This window comes from Neopelma chrysocephalum, unplaced genomic scaffold (genome assembly GCF_003984885.1).
Source record: "Neopelma chrysocephalum unplaced genomic scaffold, ASM398488v2 Primary Assembly neopelma1_147, whole genome shotgun sequence".
NCBI classification, from domain to species: Eukaryota; Metazoa; Chordata; class Aves; order Passeriformes; family Pipridae; genus Neopelma; species Neopelma chrysocephalum.
In genome coordinates, this window is record NW_020897809.1 from 11,029,053 (window position 1) to 11,043,197 (window position 14,145).

Below are 14,145 nucleotides of genomic sequence, written 5' to 3' on the forward strand. Positions count from 1 at the left end.
TGGATTTGTTCCTAACAAGCAGCATGGGAGCTTTGTCATGGAAAAGTGGCATATGCTTGGGTCTTTTTCTGACCCAACAAACTTCAGGGGAATCTCAAAAACCTTTAGGGAAGTTGTTCAAACTAACCTGGATTCAAACTTTATTGAAAAGGAGGAAAACTGGCCTGCAAAGTGCAGTCAGAAAGCTTTGTCCAAGCCAGGAGAAAAGGTTGGTATCTGTGGCCAAACTGGTACAGAAGTTTTCTTCAGCATCAGTAGAGACAGTGTGTTGCTGCTTGGGTTCGGTGCTCTCTGACAGTGCTGGAAGTTTTTTGTCCTCCATTTTGCTGTTGAGCTCCCTTTACCAGAGTCCCTTCCCATCCATAAAAGGTGAATTTTGCTAAAGCAAGTGCCTTGTCTCTTCTCTGCAAGGTTGGACCCTGAGCTCTGGAGCCCAGTGTTCAGTGAAAGAAGCAATGGAGGTGTTGGCAGGTCAGCAGAGACAGGTGAGCCAGAGAAGATTTGCACACAAACTAGATTTCAACCACTTTGTAGCAGAGCTTTGCTAACACCCTACAACACCCTATCTCCTGCCCTTCCCGCCTGCATTCCCACCTATTAACGGCAGGGAATGCAGAGCAGAGTGAAGTGGAAGTGTCTCAGTGTTGTGGCTGTGGCTTGAAATCTGTGTCTGGTTCTGGCTACTTCGTAGCGAGGGTGAAGTCAGCCTTGCAAAGCGAAATTGGAGAATGGCATTAGCTCAAGGAACTGTACAATCTTAAATTACGAGAGAGAATGTACAACTTTGGCATGTGGACTATAAATCCACGGAAAGGTGTCAAGAGCGAGGCATGAACGGCTGTGTCTGGAGTGCTGCTCACAATCAGAGTTAAATAAAGGGAAATCATGAGATCAGATAAACCAAAGGTAAAACTAACATGACTATGGGACAGTAAAAAGTAACTTGAAATTACTTCAGGGCTTAAAGGAAGCAGAAGTTCTAATGCTTCTGATTTGACAGGGAAATGGAAGTAGGCAGTTAAAAACAACAGAATAAACATAATTATGTCCTTGATCAGCTCAAGGCCTGACCACCCTGGACCCCTCAGCATTCCTACTCTTTGGACAAACTGTGTATCAGATGCTTTTTCTTTTTTTCAGGAGAGCAAACAGCTGCTCTGGCTAAGCTTTGTGCCTCCAGCTGTGAGCTTTAGGTGTTGCCTTTCCCTGCAACTGTCCAGAATTTTATTCCACCACTATTTGGAATGGCTGAGAGGCTGAACTGCTGCACAAAGCCTTCACGTTGCTCAGGTAAAATTGCTATGACTCTCTGCTGCCAGGCTTTGGCCCAAAAAGGTTTGGCAAGAAGTTCTGCGGGCTCTCCCTGGATCCTCCTTTGCAGGATGTAGGCTGAGATCAGGAAATGAGCAAGGCAAGTCGGGATCTTTAAATGGGGTCTTTGCTTTGGTAGGATTGTGCACTTCTGTTTGGAACATTGAGCAGAGAACACCAGATTCTGAAATGCTTGGCTCCAACACAATGATAATGATGGTTAGGATAAAATGGTTGATAGCTCTCCAAAGACTCTTTGGTAATACTTTTATTTTCCCCACAGAGTAGGCATTTCTGTTTTCTGTTGCTCTTACCTACACTAAAAGAACAGCAAGATTTCTCTGGAATGCATGAAGCCCGTTAGCTTAGTTTTCTTGAGTAGGTTTCTATTCTCTTCAACTTAACAGTTAAAAAAATACATGATAGTACATAAACTGAATGGAAGCTTTGATATAGTTAGTTAAGGCCAGTTCAAGTAGAAACCTGCTGGAAAATTTATCTATGCACCAGAAAAGAAATCCCTCAATTCAGTGAAGACATGCAGACAGTATAGTCTTCTAATAGGCTTCACATCTGCACATACGGAAGGTGGAAAAGATGTTCCCAAAAGTCAGCCTGATTAAAGGCTCCCTAGCTGGCTCTACTTATCTGGTATGGAACAGATCCAGAAAAACAAGAGATGTTACTGCAGCTTTGAAAAGTCTGAATACTGGGTTATATCAATTAAAACTTTATAGGAATTGGTATGTATGTGAACACACAAAACAGAGACTCATTAGCTGACCACCTGGTGAATTCTAGAGTTCTCATTTATTACCCTCACTATTCTGAAGAAAGATCAGAATTTTCTTCTATGTAGGACTGTTTGAAACTTAAACCTTTAAACTCTAGCTAAGTATTTGCTTCTTGGATGGGGAACAACCAAAACAGCTTCCAGTAAGTAGTAAAAGAAAACCAAAAATCGTGAGGTCATATTTTGGTTTTCAGAACAGTTCATCAGAGAACAGTAACAGCCCCTCAGCACTGAGGGGTCCAACCTTGAGCAGGCAGCAGCAATTCAAAGACAGGAGACAAGTGGGCAGGGGAAATTTCACTGTCCTGTCTGTGGCACAGCAGCTTCCAAGTGTTGGGACTCTTCTTTGTGTACATCTACCTGTTGGGATTACTTCAAGCACTGGAGTTGCAGTGAATACCAGCAGTAAATGGCTTCTGTTGCCAAGTGCAGCGGCATCAAACAGCTCACAGAGCTCAGTCACAGACTGTCTTTGGGAGGAGGAGAAAAACCCTCCAGGCAGGCCAGCAGGGTAAACAGCTGCTGCTGGAGGCTCTGCCACGGCCAGAAACCATGTGTCATCAGCCTGGCAGCAGCCTATGTGAGACATTCATTCCTCAGCAGCTGTGAAGGAAGGAATCGTAACCCCTGCAGTACTTGATCAGTTGTGTCACACTGCAGTGGTCACTTCAACAGCTCCTGCCATCCCTCTGACCTCTGCAAATCTAACCCAGGCAGGAATTACAAATGTAATGCTTTGCTCATGTGCTGACTTCCTGTAGTTTTAAGGGAGAGGCTACTTCAGTTAAAGATGTTCCCAAAGTTTTAGTCCATATAGTTTCTGTGGTTATATTATTTCTTCACCCCAACCACTTGTATCCTTATTCCTTCTCCCTTAAAGTGTAACCCCCTTATTGCAAGGGTCTGTCCAGTCTGGACAGTCCACAATCTTCACTAAAATTTTTGGCTACTTTACTATTATGCAACTGATTCTTTTCACTTCTGATTCTAATACAAAAGTCCTAAAAAAGCAAGCATGAAATGGCCATGAGTTCTCTCTGTTCACAGGTCGTGACCCTGCTTTGCTATTCAATATTGAACAATGTATAAACAGGCAAGGAAAGGAACAAAGTATATTACAAGAGATCACCAATGGTATAATACATTTAATAAATGAACTGGGTTCCGTACACCCGAACAGAACAGTGTGTACATAATGAAGTGGAAAGTAAAAACACTACCTCTCCTGCTAGTTATTTTTTTCCCTACAGTATACCAAGTTATACAATATATTTATAGGTTACTTCCAAAATGTTTTAAACATCTAAATCTTGCATTCCCTTGCATTAAAAAAATTACATATTAATTACTCTGGAAAGTTTCTGAATTCTGTTTAGCAGCAAGTCTCCTTTCTTGATGGTTTCTTGGTACTGCCAATTCTTGCTATCGGGCCTAGGAATTGTGGGGGGGGGAAAAAAGGGGTTAGAAGAATGTATTTTATATCAAGACACTAAACATTTCTGTAGTAAATGTCGTCAAAAGGTATATAATTGAACTGGGCTATCAAAACCAGGAATTGTTACATACCTGTTAGTTTCTACAATCTCATTTACTTTGTCTATTTTGCAGTGCAATCGTCCAGCTGCAATAAATCTTGAAAGCTCCCTAAATAAAGAAAAAAAAGTTGGTTAGATCATGTTTCACCAAGGATTTGTAGACCTAACAGCACTGAAACTACTGCTACAACACAGCAGTGTCACCACACTGTATTTCTGAAGCAGCAGCCTATGTATTTTCATAAGGTATCTTATCTTAGGCATCCTCATCTTATTAAAGCTCAGACATTGCACCCAAGAATAATCATTCTAGTGATCTGAACACAAAACTTCTTATTACTTTCTTCAAAGGCCAAAGTGTTGTACTTGATTCAGTGAAACTTATCACTCAGCTTAGCATCAACTACTCTTCAAATTTAAAGGCAGCAGTTGTGCAGTGTACCTGATTTATCCTGGGGTAAATATCTTCCTGCCAGTCAATTCATTAGAAAAGTCTCTAAGTAGTTTTTAATTTTTTTTTAAATGCCTATTTTATTGTTATTTTGCTTTATCAACTGGTGGTCTACAGCACTGATGGTAGAAGAAAACATTCCTGTGCTCAATAGTTACGACAAGTTACAACTTGTAATAAATTACTGGGAAGCATAAGAATTAGTATGACTTTAAAGCATTTACCTTTGAATTGAATGGGTATTTGGTTTCTCTTGAAACACTTAATAATTTCGGAATATTTCAAGCAGTTTCATATTTCTGTAAGTTTTCTATTTTAGAAATTCTGAAACCGCTCTGAAACAAGAATGAGGCTTGTGAAGGCATTTGAAACAAAGTGCTTCATGTACATAGAGTAAAAGTCAGTTACTCACTTCACTCACCACTTACCATCATCTAAATCTGTTGGTTTTATAGAAAAGAATTACAAATTTAGACTGCAGCATATGATTTAAGTGAAAAACATCGGATCCTGTCCATGTATCAGAAAGCAAGCAAAACTAGAGAGGGAGACTGGTGGGGTATACAAAATGTGCAGATCCCCCAAGTTGTAACAGCTCAGTTTTTGCACAGCTGTGAACTAAGTCATCCTCTAAAATCTAAAGTTTCACAGCACACAGAGGTCAATATACATAGTAGTAAAAGAATCAATTAATTAACAAAATACTAGTTTCTCATGCTTTTCCACAGAAACATAGCTTGGCATATTTAAAATCAAAGTAGAACAAAGATCTTTATTCGTAATGAGATCACCATAAATATTTAAAAGGTATAAAGTGAGATCTTTATGAACTTAAAAAGCCAAAGAACTTACTGATCTATGAATTCTACACTGACTCCAAAGGCTTCTGCCATGTATCCTAACGTCAATGACCGGTAAGACTCCAGGAGCTGGCTGTACGCGTGGATTCTCATTTCCCGCACGTAGTATCGATAGTGAGGTGCAAACAGCCAGTCTTTCTTCATCTCTTGCTCTACAATAGCTGGAAAGAAAAAAAAAAAGAAAAAGAAAAAAAAGAGTCAGTAATCTCTAAGAAATGCAAAATATCAGTTATGTCAATAAAACACATGGCACCAGTTAATAAGTAATGGGTGTGACTGTAGCTATATTGTATTCTTGCATTCCTCAGGATATGAACGGGATTCTACGCTAAAGTAAATTTGTGTAATTTATATCAGTTCTGGAACCAGGTGCAGTAATAACATGCAAATAAGATTGTGGCAGAGCTAATGAGAGCCTGTTAATCAGCACAGAATTCTGTCAGGGGTGAGGGGTATCACTGAAAGCAGGAGCTGCATCTGCCATCTTGCAGGAGCCGTGCAGTGCTGGAAAACGAGCAGAACTTGGTATGTAACTACTTAAAGAAACGTTCTTACCCAAAGCTGTGTAAGGAAATAACATTAACTTTCTGCTACTAGCTCTTAAATTAGCTACAAAGATTTCCAGGCACTGAAGTGACTTTTTTTCCAGACAGTTTCAGTTCTCAGCTAGGGATAAGGCCAGCAATAGGAAAATGCTGTCCTTTAACTCAGTCTCATCAGGCCTTGCATTCCACAAAACGAAGGGTTCTTTCTAAATATCTTATTTTCTTGTGTTCTAAATCTCACAGAAGGAAAACAAGCAGTCTCAGAACTGGCAAGAATGAGTTTTGTGAAAAGCTTTTCTGTGGTGTCACCTTTTTAAACAGAAACCAGAGCAGAAAGCCAGCAGGAACAACACTGAAAACTTTCTGTGTAATATCTTGTACAGGTTGAGATTTCTGGGCCTTTAGACTGCAAGTTCCATAACTTCTTTGGAAGACAAAACCTTTCAGAACTTTCCTAACCTGGCTCTTCAGGTAAGACACTGTTTCACAGCCATTTTCAAAATGCTTTTCCACCTAATCAGATGTGACCTTTCACAAAGCTCGCTGGATGTGAAATTTTTCTTTGTTTGAAAAATGAAAGCAGGAAATTTTAGGTCACTGTTAAAAAAATCTCTAGTTTGTTTTTTTTTTCTGCATGTAGCTCTAGTTCTAGACTGGAGGTACTCCACTGAAGTTGTGGAAACAACTAACTGAAGAAACAAATAACTGAAATAGTGTTGTAGGACAAAACCCAGCCTCACCTAGTGACTGGAAAAAGGCTGCGTAACGGCATTCGTAAAGGGAGAAGAGATACTGTCGTACAGCTGGCAAACTGTGCAAGGCTTCCAGGATCTCGGCTCCTTTAATAACCTGAAAGCAAACAGACATGTTTAACCACCACTTTCAGCCTGGAGATGGACAGGTTAAGGAAAGGCTGTGTCGGTTTGCACCAGTGTTTCTACCTGCTTTCCTTACCTTCTCTCTAAGGTCAGGCCTGTCCAAGGCAATCATGCTGACATAGACAGTGTATGTTACAAACGTTTTGTAATCCATCAGTTCATAGGATGTGAACGTCGAAACTGTATCAAGGAACAGCTCTGCTGCTTGTTTGAAGTCTCGAATTGCTACACAGTAAAGACCCTGGTAAACCTTGAGGCGGTTTCTCCTGTCCCAGTCTCCTCCTTCTTCTATTAGACTTAAAATAGAACAAAGAATATTTACTTATGTAAATGTGTCATGTCATAAGTTATAGAAAACAAGCATGAATCAACTGATACCATGACATTAGAGACAGAATAACTTGGCTTATGTTACAGCTTGTTGAAACAGCCCAGGCCCTGTACACCTGTTGGGTAGGAAAGTATCTTCCTTGGGACAGGGGAGGCCAGATACTTTTGCACAGTGCAAGTTCAAGCTGAAAGGAAAAGGTAAATATTACTGTGAGCCTCAGCTGTGGCAACAGTTTTCCACTGCCTTTGCTGCTAAAAACAAAGCTGTCCAACTGTAGCATAGAAAAAATGTTACAAGTTGCCATCTTTTAAGAATCATATTAACACAAAATTGGAGTGGCTGTAAGTAGGAGAGGAGCACAGGCTGAGTCACACTTAAAATGGGAGAAGGGGGTGGGCTACAAATACAAATGAAACCAGCTGCTAGAAAACAGCTGCCACAAAATATTAACCTTGCTTTTCTCTTCCCCTTCATAAAAAAATTCCAGGAATAGGAAGTACAAGGTAACACCCACCCATCACTGTGATTCTGTCTCCCAACCAGTCCCAGTCATTTCTGGACAGAAAGGTATTTATCTTCCATTTCTTTTGTTACAGCTTGTTTCAAGAATGCAGACAACCCCAGTACCTTTTTGCCTTTTCAATGTTCCGTGTGATGAGGTCGTTATCCATATAAAACAAGCCAATCCTTAGGAGATAGAACACGATATCCAGACGATGTCCCAGTGCCACAGTTTTGTCGTAAGTCTTGCGGAACGCAGTCAGAGCTCCCTCCTAGCAAAAGAGTGTTTTCTACCATAAGAATGAGAAAAGCCCCTACAACACTTACAAAATGCCTTTGGTAAGAACACACATTGTCTCCTCCTGCCACTTGTGACTTTGTCAGGTTCCCATAACTTTCACTTTATGGATTCTGAATAATCTTAAAGAATCAAAGTTTAAATCACATTAGAAGAGCTGATTCTTGTGTATATTTTAAAGCTAAGGACTATGAAAATCTACTCTGTAACTTGAAATTAAGCTGTAAGATGTAAATAGCTTAGAAAAGTTTAAAGGCACAAGAAAAGTGAAAAATGATATCTGCAAATGGAAAATAACTTTTTCTCTTGTCAAGAAAAAAAGATGTTTTCTTTTAAGGGCTAGGGGTTTTTCCCAGATAATTTAAATTTCAGTAACACCCTTCCCTATCTGCCATCCACGCCTGAGCTGTGCCAGTTAGAAAAGACACTGCAAGTCCCCCAGCGCTCACTGGGACCTGCCCAGCTAAGAGGGTTACCATGCAGTGTGTTATATGAGTCCATAAAGCCTGTGCTGTCACCAACCTTGTCTCCAATCCTGCACAGGTACTCAGCTTTGGCCATCATTGCATCCCGGATTTCGCTTTCCCCCAGGATCTTCTCCGCATCCTCTAACTCGTTGTCGAGACGTTTCAGCTCCTCCTCATTGGCTTTCTTCATTTTGTTCAGCAGATCCGTGTCCATCTGCCACTCCAGGGACTTGCACAGGGCTTCGTAGTACGGAGCCATGTCTGAAAGAGAAGCAGGAAGGGCTCTGCTGTTAATTACTGCAGCGACTGTGTGTGTATTTCCAGAAGGACAACAAGGCCATTGTCAATGCCAGCGACACCCTCCTTGTGACCAGGTACCTGTTAAATCCAGACATGGCACAGATAGTGTTTCTGCAGACTTTGCCCCTCACACTTCCTTTTGCTGACCCTTTTCCATCACTGCTCCTTACACCTCACCCATTTGCACTTTCCCTGCTCTGGGCTGGGGCAGCCTCACCTCAAGTCCTAGGGGCAGTTTTAAGCATCACAATACAAGAAGGATATTAAGCTGTTAGAGAGTGTCCAAAGGAGAGACACAGAGATGGTGAAGGGAAGCCGTATAAGGAGCGGCTGAGGTCATGTAGTCTGTTCAGCCTGGAGGAGACTGAGGGGAGACCTCAAAGCTGTCTGAAACTTTCTCATGAGAGGAAGAGGAGGGGCAGGCACTGATCTCTTCTCTGTGGTGACCAGTGACAGGACCTGAGGGAATGGCATGGAGCTGTGTCAGGGGAGGTTTAGGTTGGATATTATAAAAAGGTTCTTTCTTAGGGGGTGGTCGGGCACTGAACAGGCTCCCCAGGGCAGTGGCCATGACTCAAAGCCTGACAGAGCTCAGGGAACGTTTGGACAACCATCTCAGGCACAGGGTGGGATTGTTGGGGTTGTGCTGTGCAGGGCCAGAAGTTGGACTGCAATGATCCTTGTGAGTGCCTTCCAACTCACAATATCCCGTGATTCCATTTATCCCACTGCGAGCATAGCAGACCCCAGTGCTCAACTCAGGACTCTCAGGATACCAGCACGACACAACAGCAGTCAGAGCCGAGGACAGGGCACCGCACCCGTATGTCCAAACCCTCCCTGCCGCACCTCACCCGCCTCACCTCCCTGCTCTGGGGCTGCCCACGCTCAGGGGAGACAGTCTCGGGGGCAGAGTGACCCCGGGCTGCTGGGGGATGTGCACACACACAAACACACAGCCCCACACACCCAGCGCCCCCCGCACACATCCCCGGGGTGGTGACCAGACACAGCCACACCGCCTCAGGACAGACAGACAGTCGGATCCGGACGGACGGACAGACTCCCCGGGCAGCCCCGTCTGTGCAGGGACAGATCCCCCGCACCCCCAAACCTCCCCGGCCCACACTCACTGTGCAGCCGCACCGCCGCCATCAGCTCGTCGCGCGCGGCGGGGTCTGGCGCGCGGGGCCGCAGGCTGAGCAGGAAGCGGAGCTGGGCGATGCGGAGGTCGGGGTTCTTGGGCAGCCCCTCCTCCTCCAGGTTCTCCAGCGGCATCGCGGCGGCGGGACGGGGGACGCGGGACACGGGACACGGGACACGGGCCGGGGCTCGGGGCCGGGCGGGCGGCGCGCGCAGTGACTCAGCCGCGACCGGCGGAAGCGGCCGCGAGGTTCCGCCGCGCAGCGCCCCCTGCCGGCCCGGAGGACCCGCGCGGGTGAGGGCGGCGGGAGCGCCGGCAGGGGGCGCTGGGGAAGAGCGGGGCCGCCACAGGAAGAGGGCCGGGAAAGAGGGACGGGAACACGGGGGGACAGAGTCACGGAGTCACAGAAACACAGTCACAAAATCACAGTCACAGAGCCAAAATCACAAAAAAACAGAGTCACAAAATCGTTGAGTCGCAGCATCACAAAATCACAGTCAGTCACAGAATCACAGAGTCACAAAATCGCACCATCACAGGATGAATGGGTCAGGATGAAAGGGGACACAGTGGGTCATCTGCCCCCACCAAGTGTCTGTGCCAAGTTTTATAGATGGGACATTTAGGCGCAACACTGTATTTGTGTCTTCGCAAGTCCCTGTGTGTGGGGCTGTTGAGGTTCAGACCCATGTGATACCCTAAGTCAAGCTCTTTTTTTTGTCTTTTAGAATACTGTGAGTATCAGCCACTGTTTTCCCTTGGAAGTTTGCAAGAAGATGAAAACACAGTTGATGCTTTTGGAGTGTAACACGGCTGGGTAGTGGGGCAGGAACGGGATGCTTGGCTTCTACAAAGGGCATTTTTGGGTCCCCAGGGCTATCCTGTGGGATGCAGGATCCCATGCAGAGCAGCCTGGACCATGCTTGCTGCACAGCTGAGCTCCTCCAGGCACGTTTTGGTTTTATTTGCTGGAATTTTGGTTTAAATGCAACTCTTTTGGCTGGTGCCTCTGTTTTGGAGTTGTGTTTTGCATCTGGGTGACAAAAGAAACTATTCCGTCGACTGTTTTGGCACTGTGAGTTTCTAAGATTGGCTTCTGTATGTTGGGTGTGAATTATTTAGAAGTTTACTGGAAGGAACAGTTGCCTGCTGTGTTTTTGATACGTGTCGGTATTTTTTGCATTGATTCCGATTTTTTCCCCTTCATTTAAGTCATTGGCTTGTAATTCTAGTTATCTAGAATAAAATAAAGGAGAAACTGTGTTTTAAGTCAGGCAGCTCCTTTGTTTTTTTAGGAGCAGTTTTTTCCTTTGTCTTCTGTCTCTTTTTTTTGACTTGAAATCGCTTTTGCATTGATTGTGCAATGAGGAATTGCTTTGATGCTTTGCAGAGAACGGCACGTAGATCTTTTGCAGCAGTGTTTATGTTATTTGCCTGTTGGCCTTTGCATTTGCTCAGAGACCTATTAATTAGTTTTATTTATGACAGACACTTTTAGGCCTCTTGCATATTTTTCTTTTGAATCTTGTCCCCAGCTCTATTCCTTGAGCAGTGTGCTCCGGAGCTGTGGAATGCTGTTTATTCTTAGCATGCCTTGTTTGGAAGAAAGGGATGGTTGGGTTTTTTTCTGCTATGTAAGGCTGATGTTTCAAACACTCAGGCACTGCACACATGGGTGAGTGTTACTTGTGTGAGCGGCTGAGATGGGACTCAAAAAAATTGAAGAAAAAAAATTGAAACAGTTTTAATGTCCAATTATTGCAGCCGGTCCCTCCAGCACTGGGTGAAATGTGGAAAGTATGTGCAGTTCCCTTGTAAGCAGATAACCTGGCTGTCACTGCAGGTCTTTCCCTAATCCCTAATAAATATTGGTTTGCAGCCACAGCTGGAGCTCTGCCCGCTTCCAAAATTTGCATTTTTCACAGCCATTATACCTCTGGCCATTCTTGCTGTCCATAGAAACACCCACACCCTGTCAACACCACTGGGTTTTGGCATCCTCAGCTCATTGTGGCAGTAAAAGCCACAGATTCATTATGTACTGTGGGAGAAAAAAAATTCTTCAACCTCCCATTTCTGGATTTGCCACTTTTTAATTGGCCCCAAAATAAGTTGCTAGGTGTGACAAGAGTAAGGGAGCTCAGTTTTAATTTTCTTGGGTTTGGTTATTGCTGAAATGTCGTGTTTTGGTTTGTAACCATAAGAAACACTAGTTAATTAACCCACTCTCCCCTCCCCCCCCCCGCATTTATTGTCTGTAAATATTTGCCCACGTTTTCATATTTATGTATATTCCAGCAATAACAGGGAGAAAAGGGTCCAGCTACATGCATGTTCACAGATAAACATGAAAGAAAATTAAGAGAGAATATTTATATCTCAAATATTTATACGAAGAATAAGGCCTTATGGTGACCATAATTCTCATGCGATCTTACAGCATTAAAAAGGATCCAAATAATAATTTTAAAAAAAATAATTTCCCCAAAATGGACCTCAAATGATTGTTTCCTTCCCTGCAAGATGCATCAGTGCTGCCAGGAGCCCTGTGGTGGCTTCCAGTAACTCTAATGATGCTCTTCCTTGAAGAGTAACAGTATGGATGTCCTGCAGGTTGTTTACATGGCATAATACACACTTGTTATCCAGCAGGATGTAGGAGCCAGCCCCTTTTGCAGCTGGCAGGCGCTCCTCAGAACTCCCCTGTGGCTCTGCACCCGCAGAGCACAAATCCTGTCCACCTTCCTGCTCACACCAGCCCCAGGGGTGGCTCTGGTGGCAGTCAGGGCACCCAAGGAGGTCTCCTCTGACTGATGGTGATTTTGGAGGAGGGCAGGTTTGTCAGCCCCTTTAGTTGTGCGGTCAGGCTTAAAGACAGCAAAGTACCGTGGTATTTGCTGCTGACAGGCCAGTAGCCCATCGTGCAGCTGATGGTTGCACTCCTCTCACAGGGAGTGGAGGTCTGCCATCCCCTCGTTAAACCAAGAGGTATTGTAGCTCTGTGAGAGAGACAGACGCGTTGATTTTCCTCCCTGTGGCAGAGGGGTCCCTGTCCCAGGGCGTTGTAAAGGACGGTGCAGACCTTGTGCTTCCCCGGTGCTGCTCATGCACATGGAGCAGTTCGTTTGCAGGTTCCTTGCAGTTCCTTGGTGGACATATCTTGTGTGGTCAGTGCCTCAGACAATTACAGGTGAGCATGGGCAACCCAAGTAATACCACCCTCCTCATTATCATTTTTGCAGCTGTGGGAGGCCACAAACAGGGCTGGAAGTGCAAATACGGAATTCCAGATCTCCTCCTTCCCCAGAAACAGCTGTTACTAAATGCTACCCAGAGCAAGGTGGCTTTCCGTGAGCTTGTGTGAGGTTGCTCTGGTTGTGTCCTGGTCCTTGGAGCCGTGCCCAGGCCACCCAACGTCCAGCAGGCCAGTCGGCTGCAGCGTGTCTGCCTGGGGCTGAGCTGCCACAAGGTGCCAGTGTTTCAGAGCAATAACTGCGCCGCGTCTCTACCTTCTGGGTGTTTGCTTTGCTGGGCTGGTTTTCCCCCTCAGTGTGCCAAGTGAAGCCCTGTTATCACTCAGCAAACCGGCTGAGGAGCCTCCAGCCTTCTGCAGGGGCACAGCTGGGACAAACCACCCGAAACCTGCCCTGTTCCCCTCCCCAGACACTGCCTGGTGTCCAGGCCCCTGTGTCCAGCCAGCCACTGACTTGCTGTTGGCAGAGATGTGTAACATGCCTGTTTATGACAGTGTTTTGCTTCTAAGTGCCATCCTTGGAGCCAGGGTCTGCATCTGTCACCTATCCCTCTGCTCATCCAGCCCCACTGGGTGTGGGGGCTCCTCTCTCCCAGCTCACAAAGGGAAAAGCTCCCATCCCCTCAAGGTGTGTGGCACTTTCCAGCAGCAGGTCACAGAGCGCTCTGCTTTCTTCTCCAAGGAGGTCCTGGGGCCCTACCTGGCTCTCCTGGGCTTCAGACACAGGGACCACCCTGGCCTCTGCCAGCAATTCAGGATCTGCAGCAGAACCCAGGGCTGCTTCTGAGTGACTTTAATTCCAGATATGGAAGGCGTGGAGGGTCCTGGAGCCGTTTGGTGTGTCCGTGCTGTAACGAAGTGCTCTTTGTGCACAGCCATCACGCTGTGAGCTGCAGGCTCACCTCAGCAATACCAATTATGCTTCCGTACCTTGCTGTCATCCTCAGGCACCTTCAAGGCTCATGCATTTGTTTCATTTTCAGGGCTGGTTTAACTGAACTCGGGAAAAGATGGCACTTGAATCACGTCTGGCTTCATTCTTCATCCTTCAGTAGTGGAAGTGTTGACAGCAATACTCACAGCTGCACGGTATAAACCTACAGGTGTTAGGCATTGATTTCTTTCGAATAAGCTGCTAGAAGTTGCCTGTTTTCATAGGTAATTATTGTTGGCATAGATGTGGTTGTTGTGTCTGGAAGTCTGGCTCTCAGAAATTAGTCTGTATCAGCAAGGAGTGAAAAGCACAGGGTCGAACCCTCTGCTAGTGCCGGTCAGTGAGTTGGTTGGTTTTAAACAAGCCCTGACACCAGCATAAAGACAGTTAGAAAATGTCCCTGCAGTGGGATTTCTGCATCTCTTGACCTCCCTTATGTTCTTTTGTCACCCTTTCCATATTGCTAATTGCATCTGATCAGCCAGGTATCTGTTTCACGGCAATTAGTGTCATTTACTTACCTGTATGTTTTCAAATCAATAAA

The 14,145-nt window shown here is 45.0% G+C and overlaps 1 protein-coding gene across 1 annotated transcript; it reads right to left on the reverse strand.

The window, feature by feature from the left end:
- Positions 1–3,219: 3,219 nt before the first annotated feature.
- Positions 3,220–9,641, reverse strand: PSMD6 (proteasome 26S subunit, non-ATPase 6). The gene is made up of 8 exons (XM_027700726.1): positions 9,404–9,641; positions 8,026–8,231; positions 7,332–7,477; positions 6,450–6,669; positions 6,236–6,344; positions 4,943–5,111; positions 3,671–3,748; positions 3,220–3,535 (listed from the first exon to the last, which is right to left on the reverse strand). The coding sequence occupies exons 1-8, from the start codon at positions 9,546–9,548 to the stop codon at positions 3,439–3,441; spliced, it is 1,170 nt and encodes a 389-aa protein (XP_027556527.1). The 5' UTR covers positions 9,549–9,641; the 3' UTR covers positions 3,220–3,438.
- Positions 9,642–14,145: the final 4,504 nt, after the last annotated feature.